The 23,184-nt window shown below is 36.7% G+C and overlaps 1 protein-coding gene across 2 annotated transcripts in view; it reads left to right on the forward strand.

Annotated features, from left to right (window-relative positions):
- Positions 1-23,184, forward strand: part of PTPN21 (protein tyrosine phosphatase non-receptor type 21) — a 45,365-nt gene that overhangs the window by 13,695 nt on the left and 8,486 nt on the right. The window contains exons 3-17 of one of the 2 annotated variants that reach the window (XM_053945428.1): positions 554-723; positions 3,347-3,444; positions 5,094-5,161; positions 5,600-5,670; positions 6,991-7,078; positions 7,280-7,368; positions 9,782-9,869; positions 10,579-10,658; positions 11,784-11,885; positions 12,412-12,472; positions 13,071-13,155; positions 15,415-16,880; positions 19,150-19,287; positions 21,616-21,837; positions 22,971-23,099. In XM_053945428.1, coding sequence (XP_053801403.1) covers positions 554-723; positions 3,347-3,444; positions 5,094-5,161; positions 5,600-5,670; positions 6,991-7,078; positions 7,280-7,368; positions 9,782-9,869; positions 10,579-10,658; positions 11,784-11,885; positions 12,412-12,472; positions 13,071-13,155; positions 15,415-16,880; positions 19,150-19,287; positions 21,616-21,837; positions 22,971-23,099 — 2,955 coding nt within the window. The remainder of the gene's footprint in view (positions 1-553; positions 724-3,346; positions 3,445-5,093; positions 5,162-5,599; positions 5,671-6,990; positions 7,079-7,279; positions 7,369-9,781; positions 9,870-10,578; positions 10,659-11,783; positions 11,886-12,411; positions 12,473-13,070; positions 13,156-15,414; positions 16,881-19,149; positions 19,288-21,615; positions 21,838-22,970; positions 23,100-23,184) is intronic. The other variant, XM_053945429.1, reaches the window with a different exon arrangement.

Genomic DNA, 23,184 nt, shown 5'->3' on the forward strand with positions numbered 1-23,184 from the left:
CAGGAGTGGCCACTCAGGCAAGATATCTTCCTGCTCTGCTGTGTCTGGTCCTTTTCCTGCTCGTGCAGTGAGCCATGTATATGCTTTAATGAGCTCAGCTTTGACTGGGGAGCTGCCTCTGCTCTTTTGTCCTTCAGCATCCCATGTGAGCCTGCCTACCAGGTCCCCAGAGGAGCCATGCTTTGCTCTACTGCTGTCCCATGTCGTTTTCCATTTGCCTTCCCCCCTTCCCTTAGGTTTCCTGTCACACATGAATGCCTACTGCTAGCATCTGTAGATTGCCACAACAGAGTTAGGAATTATAAACTGTTTCCAAATAAAGAGTAGTTCTGGTACAGTTTTAGGTGGGGGACATTATGTACCTTAGCTGGTTATCTGGATGTAATGTCTGCTTTTTATGGTAAATGTCTCTGCAGTTCCCTGAAGTTTTCAATAACCCATAGCCTTACTCAGTGTTTTAAAACATTTATTTCTAAGTAGCAAGACTTTCATACAGTATATTTTATCTAATATCACAATATTAACTTTTTTATCGTTGAAATACCTTTTTCAGATTACATATTTCAGTCTCTGGTATTACAATAAGCAGAGTCAACGCAGATGGGTAGATTTGGACAAGCCTCTGAAAAAGCAGCTGGACAAATATGCCTTGGAGCCAACTGTGTATTTTGGAGTAGTGTTCTATGTGCCTACTGTTTCTCAGCTTCAGCAGGAGATTACCAGGTAAACCTCTTAGTATAAACTTCTACGTGTTTATAAATTTGCTCTCAGCATTCTGAAATATATAGTTTATTTAAAAGTTGTCTGCTTTCCACTCCCCTGCCTTTATAGAAATGAAAACTATTTTAGGAAGAATTTTTGTTCAAACTGTATGCTAATTTATCTTTGGAATATATAAAATATGTGATAAACTAAGCAAGCAACTAACTTTTTTGTGATCTTAGGAATCTGCTCAAACCTGTTTTAAGTAACAGGCATACCTGCATGGTCAGACTTTTAATTGTTTTAGTCCCTTCATTGACTTTTGAATTTGCTTTGAATTTGCTTGACTTTTTAATTTGTTTGTTGAAGATCCATATGTTGCTTTCATGGACACCTATCCTGCACAAAGCAATTGCAGATTTTATTAAGCTATGTTTTCTTTATTTGGCTTTCAGTACTTTCTGTTCTTTAGTACAGTACATTGGCAAGCTACAGGCTACTTTGGCTTGTGAATTTTTTTTTATTTTGGTGTGTCACTGAGCCATAAATATGGATGTTAGTTCTGGTACTATGTGTATGTTTCTACTGTGAAACTGGGGAACAACACATAATTGTTGCTGACTGCAGGGGGAAAAGTAAAGTAAAACTGAGCATATGTACTAGCCTGTTATTCCTATTGGCCTGTACATTGGCTTCTAATGGCTTAATGAGTATAGTTCTGATTTAATGATTATTTTTAGCTGGCAATTGAGTACAAAACCCATAGCTGGATTACAAACACGTATTGTTATTTCAAAAATATGTGCTTGTATTAACTAACCCATTTAAGCTAAAAACTTTAAGTTGCCCCTGCTTTGAGTGGGGAGTTGAAGCAGATGATCACTCAGAGGTCCTTTTCATCTTAATTTATTCTGTGGTTACATGAAACTGTCTCTGTTCCTGAAATGCCCTGCCAGACACCTTTCCTGCTAATTGTGATGAGAAAGCTTTTCAGGGTCACCAGGTGCAGACCTCTTGGTGCAGACACTGGTGCTGTTGTATACTGCTCAATGCTTGGCAGCTTTAGTTTTTGGTTTTCTGTGTGATTTCTGAAAGATTTTTTTCTTTTTGAAGACTGAAGTTTTGTGCTATTTCACAGTGGCTTAAAAATTTTAGTGGCTTAAAAAATCTCTGGTTCCACTTCTGTGTTCGTGTACTAGAATACATTAGAGTAAGATAAATATTGAGGTATTGTATTGGGAAGCTAAATTGCCTGAAAAACCTTAAATAGTCTTCTCTGGCATTTATTTAAATAAGATGATATTTATTCTGGAGCTTTAACAAAAATTTGCCAGTGTGCTGCCTGGTAGAAAGCAAGAATTTATGTGCCAGTCTTCTGCTTGTGTCTTAGAGGATGGTACTTACTTTGAAAGTAAGAGTCTGGGTTACTCTCAGAAATCTATGTGTTTTTTCATGCCTGTTTGATATAAATGAGATTGAACATGTTCAAGCAAATTGTATGTTTAATGTACACCAGGAAGTGGAAATGCTATAGATAAAAAAAGATGTGCTCTGTGGGGGTAGTGTTAAGATTCTTTATCTATAAGTTTACTTTTAATAGCAGTTCAATGGAAGGAGCTTACCTTCTGTTTCTTGACTGGGAAGACTCGTTCCCCAAATGCCTTGGGCTTTTTCTTTTCCATTTTTTTGAAGGTCTGGGTTTAGTCCCAGCAGTTCTTGTGTGTTGTGTAGGGATGTTACGTACTGTCGTATGATATATCGGGTTTTTGTAGTAGATCCCCAAGAATATAAACAATATTTATAAATTATCAGTGTATTTAACAGTGATGGAAGACAGCTGTCCATTAACATGAATAAAATTTATGTGGAGTTTACCTGACCTTTCTAATCACTGAATGAATTACAGCACATACTTCCATGTTCTCAATATAAATAACCTTACTCCACTAGAGTTAACATACAATATGAGGAAGAACTTTTTAAAACTAGACTTATAGAAGACAAATGTCCTCCTTGGCCAAGTCTGTGTAGCTGTGATGGCAATTTTGAGGTGTTTTGGGCTCCAGATACAAAGTTCTGTGGGTGGCTGAACGGGGCAGAAAAATTCAGGCACATAGTGGCTCAGACTGTGGACAAACAGTACAGGTAGTAGTGGTTACATGTACGAGAGATAATGCAAGAAAAACGTAGATTAAAAGAAAAAAAATATGTCTTGAAAGTGAGAAGAAAATGTACTGAAGTTGTAATGCAGAAATGAAAATCCCTACTGGGATTGAGGGAATGTACATTGTTAGATCTATTGGAAGAGAATGCAGCAACCCAGCAGCAGTTTACTGAACATTGTAAAGAGACAAAAACAACAATTTTAAGGATGGAAGAGAAAAAAAAAAAGAAAAGAGGGTTTGGTAGTAGATAGAAATTGTGGAGGTTCTTTAAGATCACTGATTCTAGAATGGTATGTGAAAGTTAAGGGAGACAGGAGTTTTAAAAGGCCTTGAAGTAGTGGGTCCAAATGATGAGAAAGACTACCCTCTACTCAAACTGGGGAATGTAGAGAGGAATAGGAAATGAAGGCATAGTCTTCTACTCTCTTAAAAATTAAGAAGCCTATGTTAGCTTTTTCTTTTTTCCCCCCTCCTTGTAGGTATCAGTATTACTTGCAATTAAAGAAAGATATCTTGGAGGGCAACATTCCTTGCACACTGGAACAAGCAATACATCTGGCTGGTTTAGCAGTTCAGGGTAAGTAAGAAATTGTACCAACTAGCTAATGTTGCATTAGAAACCTTAGTGATATATTTTCTATTGCCTGTTTTCTTTATGTCACTCAAGAGACCCAATTCATTAAGTTATGAAAGGGGCTTGCTTCTTAGGACTTTGTCATATGAGCTGAGGAGAGCAACAGTTGGATCAGTGGCCCTGAACTTGCTTCTCTGCAGTCCTCAGAGGTGTACCTGGGCATCTAATATGTAGTTTCAGGAGCTGGATTTGAATTAGACATTGGAGTTCCTTTGGGGGCAAAGGCTTCAGTTGTCTGCCTACATCAACACTCCCTTCCTCTGTTTCTGTTAATGAAGACTCTATTCTGACATATCTTCACAAATAAGCAACTTTGAATGTACTTGTATTTCCACTTTTTATCCAAAATTTCCTATCACATAAGATTATTTCAAGTTAGTGTGCAAGACTGTTAGCAGTTCTTGTGTTCAAATCACTCCTGAAAACACATTTCTGTGATACCTGTATGAAAAAGGCAGCTTCATTTTTCCTGGCTAGGGTCAGATGGGATGGAGTATATACCAGTCCTGAGGCCATCTGTACTGATTGTGTTCGGTGTTCCTTGCAACGTGCTTGTCTGATACTAATCTCTCAAAAGTTTGTAATGGCAACAGCTGTGCTTAGTTTGTTTGTATATTGTTATTTGTATATCATTCACAGTGAATGCCACTTCAGTATGTCTAACAGCAATTGTAAAACTGCCAAAATTAAACAGGACTTAAAATCACTGGCAGTATATACAACCAAAGATTTTTTTTGTATTTGGTTAGTTATATACATTGGTTGTATCACTGTAAAGATGATGATTATGTTTTCTTGAAAATGTGGTTACCATTGGACTAGGATAAATTGTATTAATGCCTTGTTTATATAACAGTGAATCTGTTTAATTCAAGCCAGGTTTTAATGGCCTTCAACTGAAAAAATCTTGCTGTGTTATTTATATGTATTTGGACAGTGTAAACATCTCTCTGCTCAGTGAGTTGTTTATAGAAATCTTTCAATATAACCCTCTTTATAGATGGAAAATATTCATCCTTTTAGCTTTCACTTTCATTTCTTATTCCTGTGTAAGAGATGAACTGTATATGTTGATAACACAGTGAAAAAAAACCTCAAAAAAAGCACAGGTTCTAAATTAATGTGCTCCAATGACTGAAGTTGCTGATACCAGGCAGATTAGTAATTTTAGCTGGTGAATGAGCAGAAGCAGTGCTTGTCGTTTCAAGTCAACTGGTTTCAAGAATCATCTGTATTTAAAATCAGTACAATATTATAAATCTAAACACTGCTTTATCTCAAGAGCTGTATTGGTGTAGTGTGTCAAACGTGCTCCCCTTTCATAGAAATAACTTCCATATTAAGTGTTTTATCATTTCTTCTTCTCAATCCACAAGGAGTGTTACCAATCATTCTGAACAAGGTAAAAAGATGGGATTTTTTTTACCTTTTCTCTTTATAAACATTATTGGTTGGTTTGATCTGTTGTTTTGCTTTATGATTGTAGTTAGCAGGATAGAGGTTTGCTACTTGGAGATCCTGCTGCAATTAATTGGGTTTTGAATAACTTTGTTAAAAGTGTTTGAATCAGAGGTTTTTTTTTTTTTTTTTAGCGGATTTTGGAGATTATGATCAGTATGAATCTCAAGAGTTTCTTCAAAGATATGCTTTGTTTCCAGTGGTAAGTACTTTCTTTAAATTGGTGCATTTAAATTATTAAATTGACAAATTTAAATCCTTCTTAAAGTTGGTAAATGCAAATAATTTTTAGGAAGTTTACGTGATCCATTTTTCTTATTGCTTCCTAGGCTGTCAAATTTAGTAAAGGTTTTCTTTGAGATTTGAGTGAGATATGACACTTTATATTATGCAGAAACAAAGATGTAGTAAGATCTTTTCAATTTTATTCTATATTACACTGAAAAGAAGGTTGAGGTACAAATGGGAGAGTGAGTAAAACCACTTCAAAACAGTGTTTGTGCTTTTGGGGTTTATTTGTGCATATTACAAGCTCCAAGACTAGAGTCAAGGGTTGATTTGCACGTGTAAAGAAACTATAACCACTTGATTTTGTATAATTTTTTTGTATTTTATTCCACAAATGCTATTTTACCTTAAGGGTTGGCTACAAGAAGAAAAAATATTGGAAGAAGCAACACAGAAAGTTGCCTTGCTACATCAGAAGTACAGGTAACATATCTAAAGCTCTTCAGTGCTTAATTTCAGTCTTCAGTAGCTTCTGTAGCTCCGAAAGTTGTGAATCTTGAAAAGCATTTGGACTAATTTCACTTCCCATTTAAATGAGTCTCTTCTCTAGTACATCTGTATTAAAGTTACAAAAGTTTTTGCTGAATGAAAATGAAAAAGAGAACAGAATATTTAGTAAAATAAATTAGAGGATTCAACTTGAAAAGAATACGGGACACAATTAAATAGTGTGACTTCGCCTGTATTGTGTTTCTGACTCTTGTTCATGTGAAGTTCTGACCCCAGGAAGGATGTTTCTTGATAAACAACACTGGGAGATATTAAGGGCAGGAGAAATGCAGAGACAGTAACTGTGCCAGAATGCTTATGATCTTAGGTAGAAAGGGGCTAAGGTGCAGTAGTCCAGGACAAAGGAAAGTTACGTTCTCTGTATCAGTTCATTAGTGAAAAATGTTTGTGTCTATGTGAGTAATACTGAATCTTTTCCCCTGTATTGTTTTAAAACAACAGTTTGAAAATTGCAGTTGCACTTATCTTTGAAATGCACTTGTAACAAGATTACATGGTTCAGGTTCAGCAAAGAAAACTTAATCTTCATGACGTTAGGAAAAAGTGAAGAAATTGAGAGATTTATGATTGAAAAAGTATTGAGAGACATAACAATGAGCATGACAGGATTTTTCAGGTAGAAATTATGTCTTTTTTGAGGTAACTGAGCTATATTGGTGAGTAGGTAAACACAAGCTTTTAAGCCCTGTGATACTACTTCAAGTCTGTGAGAAAGCTGTCTTTGTCAGTTGGTCTAATTATAAAGAATTCTACCTTTACCTACAGATCTTGTCCTCATGCTTTCAAAGTATTACAGTAAAATAGTCAGCATTGAGAAGATGAAACCTTCTTTTCTGAAATGTAAAATGCCAGACTTCCTATTTTCCCTATAGCAATTTAGAAGAAATTTATGTCTTGAACATGTATGCCTCTGGTAAAGTGAGGAAATGTGGAGACAGTGCTGGATTTGATCAAGAATGTGATAATTGTCTGCCATTAGTAGAGATGGTAATATTAACTAGTAGTCTTTGTTGCCATTTACCCCTAAAGATGCCAGAGAGAAAGAAGTTATTAGAATTAAAGGGTAAAGGCTGAGCCAAATATATCAGCCATTGGTGCAGATAGAAACAGCACATTTGACGCCTGCCTGGGTGTCCTGGGGATGCTTTTCAAGCTTTGACAGTGTCGTTCAGAGTAAAACAAAGATTATTTTTTCTTAGTGGCAGTATTAGCTGATTGTTGTTTTATTTCTAGAGGCCTTACTCCTCCTGATGCAGAAATGTTATATATGCAAGAAGTGGAAAGAATGGAGGGCTATGGTGAAGAGACCTATCCTGCAAAGGTAAATGAGGTTTTGATCTTTGTCTAATTGCCCTTTTCTCCCTGTTTGGAGTGGTTACTTCCTGCCAAAAGTAAATAAAACCCAAACCCTAAAACACCCATAATTTTCTGCTCCAGAATTAATAAAGCAGTTGTTTCTTTGGTAACTTTGATTTTAAAGACTTTTTTCTCTACTTGCATAACTTTTTGCAACTTTTTACAGGACAGCCAAGGAAGTGACATATTCATTGGAGCATGTCTTGATGGTATCTTTGTGAAACACAAAAATGGTCGTCCTCCTGTTGTATTTAGGTTAGTATTGTTCTTTCATATGATATCTTAGTGAATTTCACATTTTAAGTCTGTTTCTCACAAGGAGCAATGACTTTTAGATATGATGTGTATTTATGCATTTGATAAACCTGAAACTAGTCTTGTAGTCATCATGCTACAGTGAATACTGAAGCCAGTGAGATTTCTCAATGCATTAACTGCAAAATGAATCTCTTTAAGACAGAATAATTCTAAGACATGAATATTTAATATACAGTTGCATTGCAAAATATTTATTGAATCAAAAAGGAGCAGTTCTCTGCACACAGGGTATCTTAAATCCTGAAATTGTCGCATCAACTCATACAGAAATATTCACTTGTGAAATTGTCCAGGAGTTCCTTTCATATATTATATGTGGAGAGTTATACGATAATGTTTGTTTTATTATTTTGGATTCATACATTTTTTTAGTTTATTATTGAATGTTCTTATAAATTGTAGATAGAGCTCTTACTTACCTAAACACTTAAAATTCAGTCTTCACATGAAATGGCTTCCCAGTGACTTTAAGATACGTTGTGTGGGCATCTTTGGGCAGAATAAATTTTTAAAAAAACATTTTGAGATTTTTTTATAAAATGAGTCTCGGCAATTTAGTTTTTTTTAAAGCAAGAAAGGGTTTATTCTTAGTGAACTTTAATCCTCTAGAATTGAATTTTTGACTGAATATGAACAGAAATCTTGAAATCCTATGGTCCAGCAGTTACTGAAACTTCGCTACTGGTGATTTTCTGGGATTAGAGAAAGTAGCCAGCTTTGCTTCTTCCTGTCCGCAGTTTTGTTTAACAGGATTTAGAAATTCAGTACTGTTAAATGTCCTTCAGAATAATTTGTGTCTCAGCTGTGATAGGAGAGCTGATGCTGAGCTCTTTTTAATTGTCTGGTGTCATCAAACTGCCCTGCTCTGCTTTCCTGCAGCATTAAACAACAGCTGTGCTTACAAAATACACAGGGAGAGGAATAAAGCTTTGTACATGCATTTTGCATATGCATATGCACTTTGTACATAAATTCTCAAAGAGTAGTGGATGCAGTGTCTGTAAACATAGAAAAAAAGTTGCACATTGGGAAGCATCAGAAAGTATTTATATTCTAATTTCAGGATCCAGTTTTCTGCTCTTTTGCTTGTTTGTGTATGACTGTGGGCAATTCCATCACGGATAGCAAGAGCAGGTTATTTGGATGGCAATAAAGCATAGACAAATGACCCATTAATATAATTTACAAAGACTGGGTTATGCTTGAGATTGGTTCAGGTAATTTCATAGCTGTGCTCACAAAGGCTTATGAACCAAGGCCTTAAATTTGAGGGATTTTTGTTCTACATCAGAATGGAGACATTAATGTTTCTCTACCTCATACACATGAGGCAATAGCTATGGAAAATGCTAACAGACACCTCTGTGTAATGAAAACGGGAGTCATATAACTACCTTTAGAGAGAGCCCTATAGTCATGCCTTTTCCATGTGTTTGTGTACTGCAGAATATTCTTTTAATAAATCTATTATACAAGCTTTATTTACACTAACATAATACTAATGGTTCAAGCTAAATTTGCTTTTAAAAAGAAGATGAATAAATATATTTTATGCAATCTAATTTTTTTTCATCTGTCAATGTGTAAGAGTTCTAGAAAATATGCATAATAATGCCTTAAAGGCTTTGTTTAGTGTAGGTTTAATTTTTTTTTCCTGGAATGCTTTCAAGCAGATGGGACATTATAATTTACTGATGATTAAATTTGTCTAAATTTATTTTTTTTTTTCAATAATTGGAAGAATTTCAAAGGGAAGACAAGTAATAATCTTACTGTACATATTGTACATCTTCCTAAGAGTTAGTCACATACATGTTTTCCTTTCAGCAGCCATTAATGCTATGGAAGTAATGGTCTACAACTTGTTCAGATAGATTAATGAACTTTTCCACAGAATCATAAAATGGTATTTAACAGAATCATAGACTTATAGCATATACTGTCTTGAGAGGGACCCATCAGGACCATGGAGTCCAACTTCTGGCCCTGCAGAGGACACCCCAAGAGTCACACCCTGTGTCCTAGAGCATTGTCCAAATGCTTCTTGAACTCTGTCAGGCTGGTGCTGCTCCCCACTTCCCTGGGGAGTCTTGTCCTGTGTCCAGCCACCCTCTGAGTGAAGCACTTTTTTCTGATATCCAACCTAAACCTCCCCTGACTCAGCTTCAGGCCATTCCCTCAGTCCTGTCACTGGTCATGAGATGGAAGAGATCAGTGTCTGCCCCTCCTCTTCCCCTCATGAGGATGTTCTTTATCCACATTCTTGATGGTGGTTCTGGTTTGCAGTTGCATTTTTTGAGGTTTGAAAATCAGAGCTTGTCCAGTCATATCCTGTCCCTTTTGTCTGCAGGTGGCATGATATTGCCAACATGTCCCACAATAAATCCTTTTTTGCATTAGAATTGGCAAACAAAGAAGAGACAATTCAGTTCCAAACTGTGAGTACATTTTTATTTTTTCACTAAGTCATCAGTAAATAAAAACAAATTAAGACTGATAATTTAACTCAAAGGTTAAAAGCTACTATCTATATATTTAGCAGCTTTGAACTGTATGAGTGAGTCAAATGTAATTACACTGTCTTTGGCCAGCTTTCTATGGGAAGGCATTAAAAATGGGACCTTTTATGTTGAGTACATTGAAGTATCTGGTTATGTGGTCATAAAAATTTTCATCCATGCCAGTAAAATTTCTAGCATGTTTTTTTGACTTGAATCAGTGGCAGTTAAAGATAAATATAGCCTTAGAGCTTTGCTGGAGTGGGCCATGGCATTCCTTGCAGAATTAATTTTATTCAGCATCTACCAGTTGCTTTTGTCAAAAGGCAGCTGTTGACAATCCTATGGCAATCTTAACTGTAATTGTATTAGTGTTACAGCTGATAAGTGTCTGGGGCAAAAGGCTTCTACTTTCAAATAAGTAGATAATACTTTTTTCATAAGTCTAAGAAAATTGTTAGACTAGAGTGTATATTTGGGTCTGCAAAGTAGAGTTGTAGGGAAAACTTGGTGACATTAATAAAGTTACATTAAAATTAAATCAGTCAATGGTAATTTAATCTTAAAAATTTCAGTGGCTTGTCTGAAAACAAGTGAAGGGTATGAATGTTTGACTCAATGCAAATACTGGATTTTGTTTTTTTGGCAGGAAGATATGGAAACAGCAAAATATGTGTGGAGGATGTGTGTGGCTAGACACAAATTTTACAGACTAAATAAATGCAGCCTGTAAGTAGAATACATTAGCAGAACTCTTGGTGCCCTTGCAGCTTCCACTGGGAAGTGAAATCTCCCACTCCCTCTGTGTCCTCTTTAGATGACTTGGGTTCATTTTCTTAATCTTTTTTGAGAAAATACTTACCACCAGTTTTTGAAATACATCCTGCTTTATAACAGAAGACAATATTAAGTGCTGAAATCTTACCATAAGTAATAGTGTTTGGCCTTTGCTTCTGGATCACAGTGCTGTGAGAGACTTCAGTTGCTGTGGGGTCTAATATTGCTATAGCTTGTGAGCTACTGGAACCAGCAGGGTTTTGGTCTGTGTTTGGCTGAACTGCTCTGAAAGGACACTAGAGTCTTTAAAAGGGTGGGCAGTGTATGTGAAGCACTCCTGAAATGTGCTGGATTGACAGCTAAGAGGTATGTGGTTCTTTAGGTATCCATGGAATCTGTATAGCTCAAGTAGCACCAGTGCAAAGTAAATTTAATATAATTCATCAAATTAAATTTAAATGGACTGGTCTCCAACTTGGAGACCAATGGCTGGAATTTGAGCTACTTTACTGGAACAGCTTTCCTTCAGTTAAGTTTCTGCAGTCAAAGAATAGAGAATTAGACACAGTGAATAGTCTATCATTGGAAAAGCATGGTTCTCATATGCTTCACTCCTCTTCATACATGGGAAGATAGATGTTTGATATCTGCTGAGGCCAGTGGAAAGATAATCAAATATTTTGTGCCACAGGTGACTCATTAGTGTGTTTAATGCTAATTTATTTGAGAAGTAAGATAAATTTGAAATAGAGTATACCTCATACCTCAAAGCTTATAAACTTGTCTGTCTTTTGAGAGTGATAAGAAGCATTGATAGTAGTAGTGTGTTCATGGGACTTGTGCATTTCTGTCTAAATAATGTCAGGTTGGTAGTTCTATATTAAATGTCCGTCTCTAGGGTTTCTTACTGTAACCACAATGTGGTTTACATGATGTTAAGTCCTCAAAAAAACTTTTCTGGTTATTTCTTCTCTTAAGATTTCTTGTCATCTAGTCCTGTAGCTGAAAACTGTCTTATGCATGCCTGTATCAACTTCAGGGTTTTTTTTTCTAAATCTGTACATACCTTGTCTTTAGAGACTCCTTGGACTCTCCACCTGAGGAGGGCTCTCAGAAATCTTCCCTCATTCTTTCCCTTCCACGCTTTCCAATCCTTTCTCGTCCTTCACTTCCCAAAGGGTGAGCTTAAAAACATCTTTCTCACTAAAAAAATAGCAGTTCCTGCATTTGTATCATGCTATCTTTCGACCTGTCTTGCTATGAAATGCAGAGCATAGGTGCAGTGTAGGGTGGGGGGAAAAGGAGCTTAAGACTTCTGAACTTTACATCCTGGAGCCAATCCACAAATTATGAGAATTCATTAACATTAGCATCAATGTTAGAACATACAAATGCTAATGCAGTGTAGTAATGCTTTATAGTTCCTGTAACATCTGTAATGTTACAGTCTCCATATGGTTTTATGTCTGACATGCAGAACAGGAGATTAACTGAGATATTTTGATCTTGGGTTTTTGATTTTGCTTTGTGATGGTGGCTAATGCACAGAGCTCTTTCCTTGAGAGACTCATGTGGAAGACTAACACAGGCCTGGCTCCCAGAAATGTAGAGTGATCTTTAATTGAATTTGGGAGTGCTTTCTGATTTTTGAAATAGGTCTTGCTATTGTTAAGAATAATTTCTTTCCATTAAATTTTTTCTGTAGACAAACTCAGCCAGTTACAGTGAATCCTGTTAGAAGACGATCTTCATCCAGGATGTCCATGGTAAGGAAAGCAAATAGCTTTATGTTTGCATTTTTATGGATTTCAGTTGACTTTGAATCAAATATTACTTCCCTTCAGTGAAATGAAATGAGCAGTGAAAAAGATTAGTCTAATATGTGAGGAACTGCTTCTGACTTGTAGGAAGAACTGTTATGTAATATATAAATAGTGAAATTAAAACAATTTCAATGAAAAATATTTTAAACACTTCTGTTTTCAGTTTGAACTCTGTCTCTAGGAGACTCTCCTAGATGTCAGATGTCAAGACACAGTCTTGGGTTAGTGGAGGGTAATTTCAAGGTTTTGTACCTGTTTTTTAAATTATTTTTTGTGTGAGCTCAAAGGAGAAACTTACATTGCAGATTTAGAGAAATTATTTAAGGATAAGGCTTTGTATGTGTTTATTTGTAGTATTATACACATTATAATATAATATAGTATATAATGCACATTATTACTATGTGTATAGTATTATATATAATATTTTATATATATACCTATATAAAATGGTATACATTATGTATTAAAAAAACTTCAATAATTCTTTTTAAAATGAATAATCAGTTTTTAACTAACAGTAAGATGTTTGCTTTTTTAGCCCAAGCCTCAGCCTTATATGATGCCTCCACCACCTCAGCTGCATTACAATGGTCATTATAGTGAACCATATGCAACTTCCCAAGGTAAGTTCATAAAATTCATGGCCACACTACACAATTTTACAAGGTTAAAACTTAATTTATATTTGTAGCTACTTTAGCTGAATAAATTATCAGGTGAACATGGGGTAGGTTTGCACTAGAACAGTCATTTAAGTGCTTGCTGCTACTCTAGACACATAGGCTAATGTGAAATACAGTCATGGAATCACGGAAGTATTTAGGTTGGAAAGGACCTTTAGGATCATCAAGTCCAACCATCAAAACAGCACCCTCAAATCCATCAGTAAACCATGTCCCCAGGTGCCACATCTACAGGTCTGTTAAATACCTGCAGGGATGGTGATTCCACCACTTCCCTTGACAAGCCTGTTCCAATGCTTCACCACTTTTTCCAAGAAGAAATTTCCTAATATCCAGTCTGAACCTCCCCTGATGCAACTTTCCCGGAGGCCATTCCCTCTTGTCCTGCCGCTTTTTACCTGGGAGGACACAAACACACCTCATTGCAGCCTTCTTTCAGTTAGTTGTAGAGAGCAGTAAGGTTCTCCCTGAGCCTCTTTTTCTCCAGGCTAAACAACCCCAGTTTCCTCCCCTGTTCCTCCTCCATATCCTCTCCTATGGGAGATGAGCAATTCTACTTAGGATAGCGTGTACAGCAACTGTAGACTGAGGAGTCTTGTGTGAGTTTAAGCTGACCATTGCTTTTTCTGGTTCATGTATCAAACTGGTGTGTTACAGCATTGTGAGATCCTTGTCAATATTAGTCTTAATAGCTGCAAAGAGATTGCCCCAAGACAATTTACATAACTAATTTTTTTTTTTTTAATTAAATCCAGAATGCAGGAAGAGACATTTGTCTAAGCTTGCTAGACTACAAGGTGTAGAGTAATTCAAAGGCTAAAGAAGTTTGCAAGTTATGGACTTGGTATATATTTGATTGAAACAAAGGAAGAAAAAACCCCAAGCAAATGTTAACTAATCTTCTCAAGCAATGTAGACTCCTTATCTTAGCAGTTTACAGGAGAGTCATGGCTGCTTACTCTCATTATTTTGATTGTTACACATTGTGTCTTTAATTAACAAAGTTGCTACTCTGAAGAGCTGAATCTAATCTTTTGCAAAGTCTCCTCAAGTTTGATAGGAACTTTCCAGACCTACAAATCTGCTGGATAAATAGTACTCTAAAAGGCCAGCTCACTGGGAAGGGAATAAGCACATTTTCTATCAAAATAGAGTTACACAGGTCTGAATGAAATACAGGTATTCAGCTACATTCAGAATGTAACTGAATTCTTTGCAGTTTAGTGTTGTAAGTACTGCTGGGTCCTTGCTACTACAAGTGTCCTATTTTTGAACATTTTTTTAATAAAACAATTTTTGATAACAAATTCATTAACGTAAGTGTGGCATTTATTTTGGTGAACCCAAACAGTTAAATAACGAAAACATTTACAGCAATGACTGAATCTGGAGACTGCCAAATTGTACATCCAATGAAGCAGTAATTAAAATGATTAAATATGTCTTGGATGTATAAACTTTTGGAACATATTCTTTACAGTGTAGGTATATATATACATATATATATATATATATAAAAACATATACATATATATATATAATATATATATATATGTGTGTGTGTGATATATATATGTGAACACTATATGGTGGTAGTTTAAACTGCCTCCAAAATTTCTGGAGAAAAGTTAATTTGATTTTTTTTTTGAAGTCTTGTGGTGCTATATCTACATTTGTCACGAATGAGTAGAAGAGAGAAGAGCAAGGGGTTTTGTTTGCTTGTTATGGGGCTGTTCTTAGGTTTTTGGTGGTATTTTTCTTTTGTTTTTCTGTGTTTTTTTTTTTTTTCTTTCTTTCTTTGCTGTTCAAACTGATTACATTAGTGCAAATCCTAGTGTAGACATTAATTTTTTCAGTGGTATGGCTTAAGGTTGATATGGACTTTGTTTATCTTGAACTGAAACTTAAGAAGCCTATCCTAAACAGAAGAAAATAATTTTTAAACAGACAGTGTTCTCCCATAGGGATTTACATGATTGAAATAAATATAATACATTATTCTGGTGTATATACCTTGGGTATCAACAGAACAGACAAGCTGGGATTTTGGTTTGGGATTTTTTTCCTTCCCATTTCAATTCATAGCTAAAAATAACTGAGGTTTTAAAAATCACAAACTTTGCCTTAGCTACATCTTAATAGAGGATAACTTTGTTTGATGTCCTGGACATAAAGATTGTTCTTAAACTTTGCTTTCAGATAACCTCTTTGTGAGCAATCAGAATGGATACTACTGTCACTCTCAGACTAGCTTGGATAGAGCCCCTCATGACTACAGTGGTCGGATCCGCAATGGGAGTGTCTATAGCGCACACAGCACAAACTCCTTGAACAATCCACAGCATTACTTGCAGCCATCCCCCATGTCCTCTAACCCAAGCATTACTGGAAGTGATGTCCTCAGAACTGATTATGTCCCATCACACAGACATAGTGCACTAATACCGCCTTCTTATCGTCCCACGCCAGACTATGAGACTGTGATGAGACAGCTCAACAGGGGGATGGTGCACACAGATAGGCAGAGTCATTCAATGAGGAATCTTAACATCAGCAACTCATATGCTTACAGCAGGCCTGATGCCTTAGTTTACAGTCAGCCTGAAATTCGAGAGCATGCCCACTTTGCTGCCCCACAGTCTAACCATTATCCATTTAACCTGAACTACAGCTTCCACAGCCAATCCCCCTACCCCTATCCTGCTGAAAAGCGCCCAGTTGTTGGGGCAGTCAGTGTGCCTGAGTTGACAAATGTGCAGCTCCAGTCTCAGGATTACCCAGCACCGAATATAATGAAGACTCAAGTCTATCGACCACCTCCCCCATATCCGTACCCAAGGCCTGCAAACAGTACTCCAGACCTTTCACGACACATCTACATCAGCAGCAGCAATCCTGATCTTATCACAAGGCGAGTGCACCACTCTGTCCAGACGTTTCAGGAGGACAGCCTGCCTGTGGCTCATTCTCTTCAGGAGGTCAGTGAACCTCTGACGTCGGCACGCCATGCTCAGCTGCAGAAAAGGAACAGTATTGAAATAGCAGGCTTGACACCCAGCTTTGAAGGAATAAGAATTAAAGAGAGGACCATGTCAGCTTCTGCAGCAGATGTGGCTCTTCCAAGAGTTATCTCAGAAGGGTCACAGCCCAACATTCTGATGGAGAGAACGAAGCAAAAAGAAGGTGAGCAAGAAGAATGCATGAACTGTGATCACAAGAAAACCCTTTCAGATGCCACTATGCTGATTCACAGTAGTGAGGAAGAAGAAGAATTTGAAGAGGAGAATAAGGCCAGTACAAGTCTTTCTCCTCTCCCTGAAGATCAAACCCAACTTTCATCTGTTATGGGAGGTTATTCTCATGATTCAGTACTAAACTACCCTTATAGCTCTGTTGCTTCATCTGCTGGCCCTTTGCATATCCTTGAGCCTAAATTACATATCACAGAGGCAGAAAAGAGAATGAAAGATATGAGCCCTGTTCATTTACTAGTAGAAAGCCAGGTACAGAGAAGAGGGGAAGGACTGCTTACTCCATCTATGTCAGAATCTGATCTTACAACATCAGGGAGATACAGAGTAAGGAAAGATTCAGTAAAGAAGAGACCCGTGTCCGATCTTTTGTCTGGCAAGAAGAATATTGTGGAAGGCCTTCCCCCTCTAGGTGTAAGTGGATACTATTTGTCTTGTTTTGGGTTGTCTGTAGCAGTTGATTGTTGTTTTTGTTTGAGGTTTGGGGTTCTTTTAGTCAGTCTGAGATGCTTTTAAAACATTTAAATTAAAGCTACCTTAAGCTTGACCTTTATATTTCTGTGTTTCCCTGGTTAACTTTGCTTAGCTATCTTTTATCCCCTTCTCTGCCATGTCTGAGTTCTGTTTGTTTAGTCCAACCACACAAATCCAGCTGTTCAGTCTCCATCCATCTGAAAACTAACCTGGCTAGGACCTTTAGAAGGAGCTAATTTAAAATCAGTTCTAGATCCCTATTCTGCCCTACTTCTTATCTGGAGCAGAAGCAACTCTTTCCATTCAACTTTCTTATCTTTCTCTCACTGAAAAATTATATGTAGCCAAAATGTTTACTTTTAAAAAAATTGTTTACCTGCTTCTTCTGACCTAAGAGGGAACCTGACACCTTAAGGAATAAATTCTTTCCTTGCATTTTCTTCTTTACTTCATGCCTTCCTTTTTTCATATCCTCTCCCTTTTGCCTTCTCTTCAAGCTGTTTTTATCCCACTGAAGGTATTTCTTGCTTGCCATATCTCTTTCTCCTACTCCAGTCTTAGGACACCATAAATAGTGGAAAACTGCATGTTTCACTTTTCCTGTAATTCTCACCTCACAGAAATATCAAGATCTGTACGGACTGCACAATTTCACTGGCACTCCTTAGTGCCCACTTTGCTTTAAAATTTTGTTCAGTTTTATGTAGTTTGTGGCAGATTTCAGGTGCTAATAGAGGAAGACCATTTTATATTTTTATTTTGCCTTTTAAAATTGATTGCTACCTGAGTTAGTGTCAAATAGCTTTCTGCACAAATTAAACTGTAGGGGAACTGCTGTATAACTTGTACTGCTGTGGTAACAGCAGATACTGCAAAAAATAACCAGGGCAAAAGCTATGTATTGAAATAGTTACTACTCTCACAAGTTTTTGTCTGTCAGATGTGCTATACATGGAGCTGAACACAATGAAATGAACCTCCATCAGCTTAAAGATTAATTTTATAATTGTGTATATTTTTCTACATTTTTTCTCCTGTTTTTTTTTTTTATATGGGTATAGGGAAAAAGGGATACCCTCCTCCTTGTGTTCACATTTAGATAGTTACTTAGTATTTATTCTCCAAAAGATACATTTTCAGACAGTAATGTGTCTACCAAAATCATACCCTGCTTTTCCTTTTGACAGTTAAGTAGTTATGACACATCCCTGTCAAACTTTAAATAAAATTAATATTAGAACTTTTTCATTGGAAGTGTTTGTAACATAGTTTCTGGTTCAGAAACATTTAGGCATTGTTGCATAATACAGAACCTTACCTTTCTGTATGAATATCCTAGTTACAAAGCTGGCCCCAACCAGTGCTTGCACATTTTGCTTTTCAACGAACTTTTATTGTTGTGTTTGTGTCCACTTCACTTTTAAATGCAGTCTCATCCTGTTAGCTTTGTCTTCCTATTTCTTAACACCATTTAACTTTTGAAAGCGTTGATTATCATTCAAGCAGCTTATGCGCTCATATTTTCAGTGTATTTTTGTTAGCAATTAAACTTAGCAATGGCAGGAATGATGGAATTTCCTCTTACCCTTTTTAAAAGAATAATTTGAATTGATTTTTTCATAGAAATCCCCCTTTGATATTTTTCATCAAATAATGGATGGAATTCCACAATTTAGATTCATCACCCAGTCCAGGACTCAAATGTGTTTGCAGTTCTGTGTTCATGTTTTGTATGTTAAGTTTGTTGCAAACTTAGTAAAACATTTTACTGTATCCAAATATCTTAAAAGTATATGGTCATTGCCTGGTTGTAGAAGAAAAGTGCCTGCAAACGGAATAGTTTAATAAGGAATCATTTTTATGTATTTCTGGGTTTGGGAAGTGATCCCAGGTCTATTCAAGAATGTTAAATATCCAAAGTTGCCACCTCACACCCTCAGTCATGAGCTTTGTAGAGAACAATATTTGTCATTCTTATGCAGTTTCATTAACCTGTCTGGAATGAGGACAGACCTGTGTTGTGTCCTTGGAGGAATGTAGTCCCACCACCCTAATCTCTCACTGCAGTGCTTATCAAAGAAAAAGGTCAGAGCTGTTCACAGAAGGGGCCAGAGAAATACCTTTTGCTTAGTTGAACTCATCTGGTTTCTGCTTTGTAACTTCATCAGATATTTAAGAATATTTACAAGTTTTAGCTTTTCTTTTGCAGGGTATGAAAAAGAATAAAAATGATGCAAAAAAAATGGGGCCTCTGAAGCTAGCTGCCCTAAATGGACTGGCATTGACTAGAATGCCTCTGCCAGATGAGGGGAAGGAAGAATCAACGAGAGCAACAAATGATGAACGAGTACGTTGAAGTTTTTTAATGCTTGATTTACACTAGCAATTTTTCAGAATTTCATTATTATAGATGGTACATTTTATTGACTATAAAATGCTTCATATTAAGGCAAGGCAAATGCTGAGAATAGAAGCAAAATAAAAAGGTTCCAGATTGACAAGTCATTGCTAGAAGTATTGTGTGTAACTCAGATTTTTCTTTAAGATGACAGTGATTCAACTATAGTTTACCCTTTGAACATACAGGAAGTGAATTAACTAGTACCTACTGATATATTTTTGTGCAACTCATCCTGCTTTCTCTCTTAATTTTGGGTTTTCCAGGGTGAAAAGGTATGAAATTTAAAATTCTGAGTGTGAGATTGATTTTATTTGCAATTATTAGTAATTCACATGGTGTTTTGAGTAAGTTTTGCAGTTAAATTGCATCCCCAGAATACAACTTATGCAGATTGTATTTATCTGTTTTGTTCAGGTAAAGCCCATAAAATATTGATGGAACTTGTTTGATCTGCTGAAATCTTAAACTCAGTAAAGGATGTCAGATCAATGAGAGGACATCAGGTTCTAGAATTTGAGGATCATTCTTTGAGAAATATAAAACTCCATCAGCTTGTGTCAGGATAAAAAACATCAGTAAATCTGCTTCAGCCTGTGTCATGTATCATTAAAGAAGTGCAGGAAAGTGAAATACAGTCAATATTCAGGCTGTGACAGGCTATGAAGAACAGTGCTGCCATCACACATCTGACCAGGGAGCAACTAGATACACCAGATTCCACAGTGATTATTGCCCATTCTGCAACCAGTGATCTCTAAAGAATTCAGTTCTGAGCACAGTTGGGCATCCTCAGCTGCAGGTCCCCTCTAGCTCAGTTTTGTTTCTAGTGACTAGGGATCTAATCTAGGGATTAGAACCTGAAGGAATAGTCCTGCTCTCACCAGCTGCAGTTTAAATAAACAGACCAAGAAAATGAACTGCAAATCACTCAGTAATGTGTTGAACTACATATACATTGCTTAAGATGCTAAAGGACAAAAATGAACATTGTGTTACTGATATACAGGTTTAGTACCTGTGCTGGTTATTTCCTCTTACCTAGAACCATCATCTCTTTCTGGGTTGACCTTTACTGGATTCAGCTGTGTTTGTATTCAGCTAGCTCTGCCCAAAGCATTATGGTAAAGAAGAAGCCATGAAATCAAGTAGTGACAGAGTCATGTCACTACACTTTCTCTTCAGGCAGTCAGGTAGAGGTAGAATAAATACCATGAGATTGGAATAGTTCCTAAAACAGCTGAGAAGAGGCAATGCAAAGTAGATATGTGACATAAAAGGAAGCCCAGAGTGTGGGTATTTTAGAAGATAAGTTTAGTGTTGATTCAGTGCCTGTTTCATTGCTCAGCTTCATGCAATTATCAGTTTAAATATGTGAGTTTAGCCTAAAGATAATAAAGGAGTTTGTGCAGTTGATGTATTGTCGTGCAAATTGCATATGATGGAAGTTTACACCTTCCTCTGCAACATTTGGCATTACTTACTTGATATAAGACACTTCTATGACCTGATACCACAGAGCAGTTGCTGTAAGAATCTGGGGACATGTGACATAGATGAAATTTTCTGGCTGAAGTCTTACATATTATTCCTCCTTATTGTTGGCAAAGAGATGCAGAAATTCCAGAAGTGTCTTATGATTTAGAAACAACTTGGTTTCAAAAGAATAAAGGGGAGGAGGGAATAGTTTATTAAATAAAAAAGATTGAATTATATTATTAGAAAAAAATTTTGGGTTTATACTTTAACTGAAGCAAGTTAAGGCAGCTTTCCTGCTGTAAGCAAAATTTAGCTTTCCTCCATCCAAACAACTAAGTTTGTGAGGTTTTTATTATTATTTTTGGGTTTATTATAAGGTTAGAGGAGACCTTTCAAATGATGTCATCTAGCTGCTATATTGAGCAGGTGGATCAAAGGTATTTGAAGCAGTAGGCAGTATGGCATAGCTGTCTGTTTGGCCAACTTTTTTCTCCCCAGATGGGCTGTCTCTACAGAAACTATAAAGAAATTTTTCTTTTACCAGCAGTATCCATATAAATCTTTGTGACCTAATGAAGTATAACAGGCTGCTTAGTTTTCACTTGAACAAAATTCCTGCTGGTTAGGGTTGCCTCTAATTTATTCTGGTATGTTTGTGGAAACATTAATAGCTGGAAAAGCATTGGAGAAGTATGGAGGAGAAGAAAACACATGCATTTTATGCTTCATGAATTCTCTGTTAAAACAGACTCCCCTCAGAATGTGACTTTGCATGGCTGGCTGTCTTCTGTGTTGCAGTGTAGAACTCTGGAGCAGCGGCTGGAGCAGGGGATGGTGTTCACCGAATACGAGCGCATCCAGAAGAAAAGGCTGATGGATGGCGAGTGCTCCATAGCTCGGCTGCCGGAAAACGCTGAGAGAAACCGCTTCCAGGATGTCCTTCCTTATGATGATACCAGAGTGGAGCTGGTCCCAACCAAAGAAAATAACACAGGTTACATCAATGCATCTCATATCAAGGTGAGAGAAATACTCTGGGAGAAAAATTTCCTAGTACACGTGCTAACTAAAAATGCATTTGGCTATCAGTCTTTGGTTTGGTGAGATCAGTGACAATCCCTCCATCTCTCTCTCTTTTCTTCTCCAGAGGTTTCTTTGGGGAAGGTAGGAACCTGTTTTCCTAATCACCTAGAATAATGGAGGGTTAATTATTGGAGGGATCTTCTGCATTCTGCTTCTGTGTTGATTTGATCTACTGTCACTTTTCTGTGTTCTCTCTCTGGGGATTGTTGCTAACAGAAGGAATGTCTATTCTTCCCAGAGCTAAGGAAGCAAATAGGTTTAAAATGAACTGAGATCCTCTGCAATGACCATGGTATTTTTGAGCTGCAGTGACAATCATTGTTTCTTCTTTTTCTGTATTCTCAGACAGTATCCACAATGATCAGTAAGGCAGCTTCTAGCTTAAGCATTTTTGGATGGTTAGAGGAGCTGCCAGAGCCAGGGGGAAACTGGCTTTTTCAAAACCTTCAGCTGCCCTCTTTTCCCATCCTTAACTCTTTAAGCTCTGTTTAAAATAATTTGAAGGGTGACTTCAAGAACTTTGAAGGCAGTTCATTCATTTTTCAATACATTTATCGCTCTAAGTGCAACTACAGTTGACTTCATGCTTTTTCTGAAGAGTTGAGATTATCAAAGCAGCACTTGTAGTTGTGTTGCTTTCTTTTTTTAATAAATCTGTTTGTATACCAACATGGCATCAGAGTTTCTCTGCTTCATTCACAAAAGTTGACCCTTCTCAAGCAAGATAATATTTTTTCAAGAAATAACAACTAGTACTGAAATAATATTTACAGCACCAGAGTATGAATTTGCTAAAATACCTTAATTTCACAAAAGAGAATTACAATTTTGTTTTCTCAGTTTTACATGATGCTTGTGATATAAAATACATTTATTTAGCTATGAACCTATACAGTTGTGACTCTTCTGCATCTAAGATGCAGCTAAAAAATGGGGCAGATATAACTCATAATGGGCTCCTACTTCTGTGGTGCAGTCTTTTTTTCATTTTGTGGATCTTCAAATGGCTGATATTAGAGCTGGGGAGAGGGTTTTAAATAATTACTAATCTAATGTCTTTATTTTTACAGATCTCTGTTGGTGGCATAGAGTGGGATTACATTGCCACGCAGGGCCCTTTGCAAAATACATGTCAGGATTTCTGGCAGATGATCTGGGAACAAGGGATTGCGATCATAGCTATGGTGACAGCAGAGGAAGTGAGTATAAATTGAGTCAGGTTTCTCCTAGAAATTCCACAATGACTTTTTTTATAATCAGTTAGAGGAAGGGGATGTTTCCTCC

This window comes from Vidua chalybeata, chromosome 6, assembly GCF_026979565.1.
Source record: "Vidua chalybeata isolate OUT-0048 chromosome 6, bVidCha1 merged haplotype, whole genome shotgun sequence".
Classification (NCBI taxonomy): domain Eukaryota; kingdom Metazoa; phylum Chordata; class Aves; order Passeriformes; family Viduidae; genus Vidua; species Vidua chalybeata.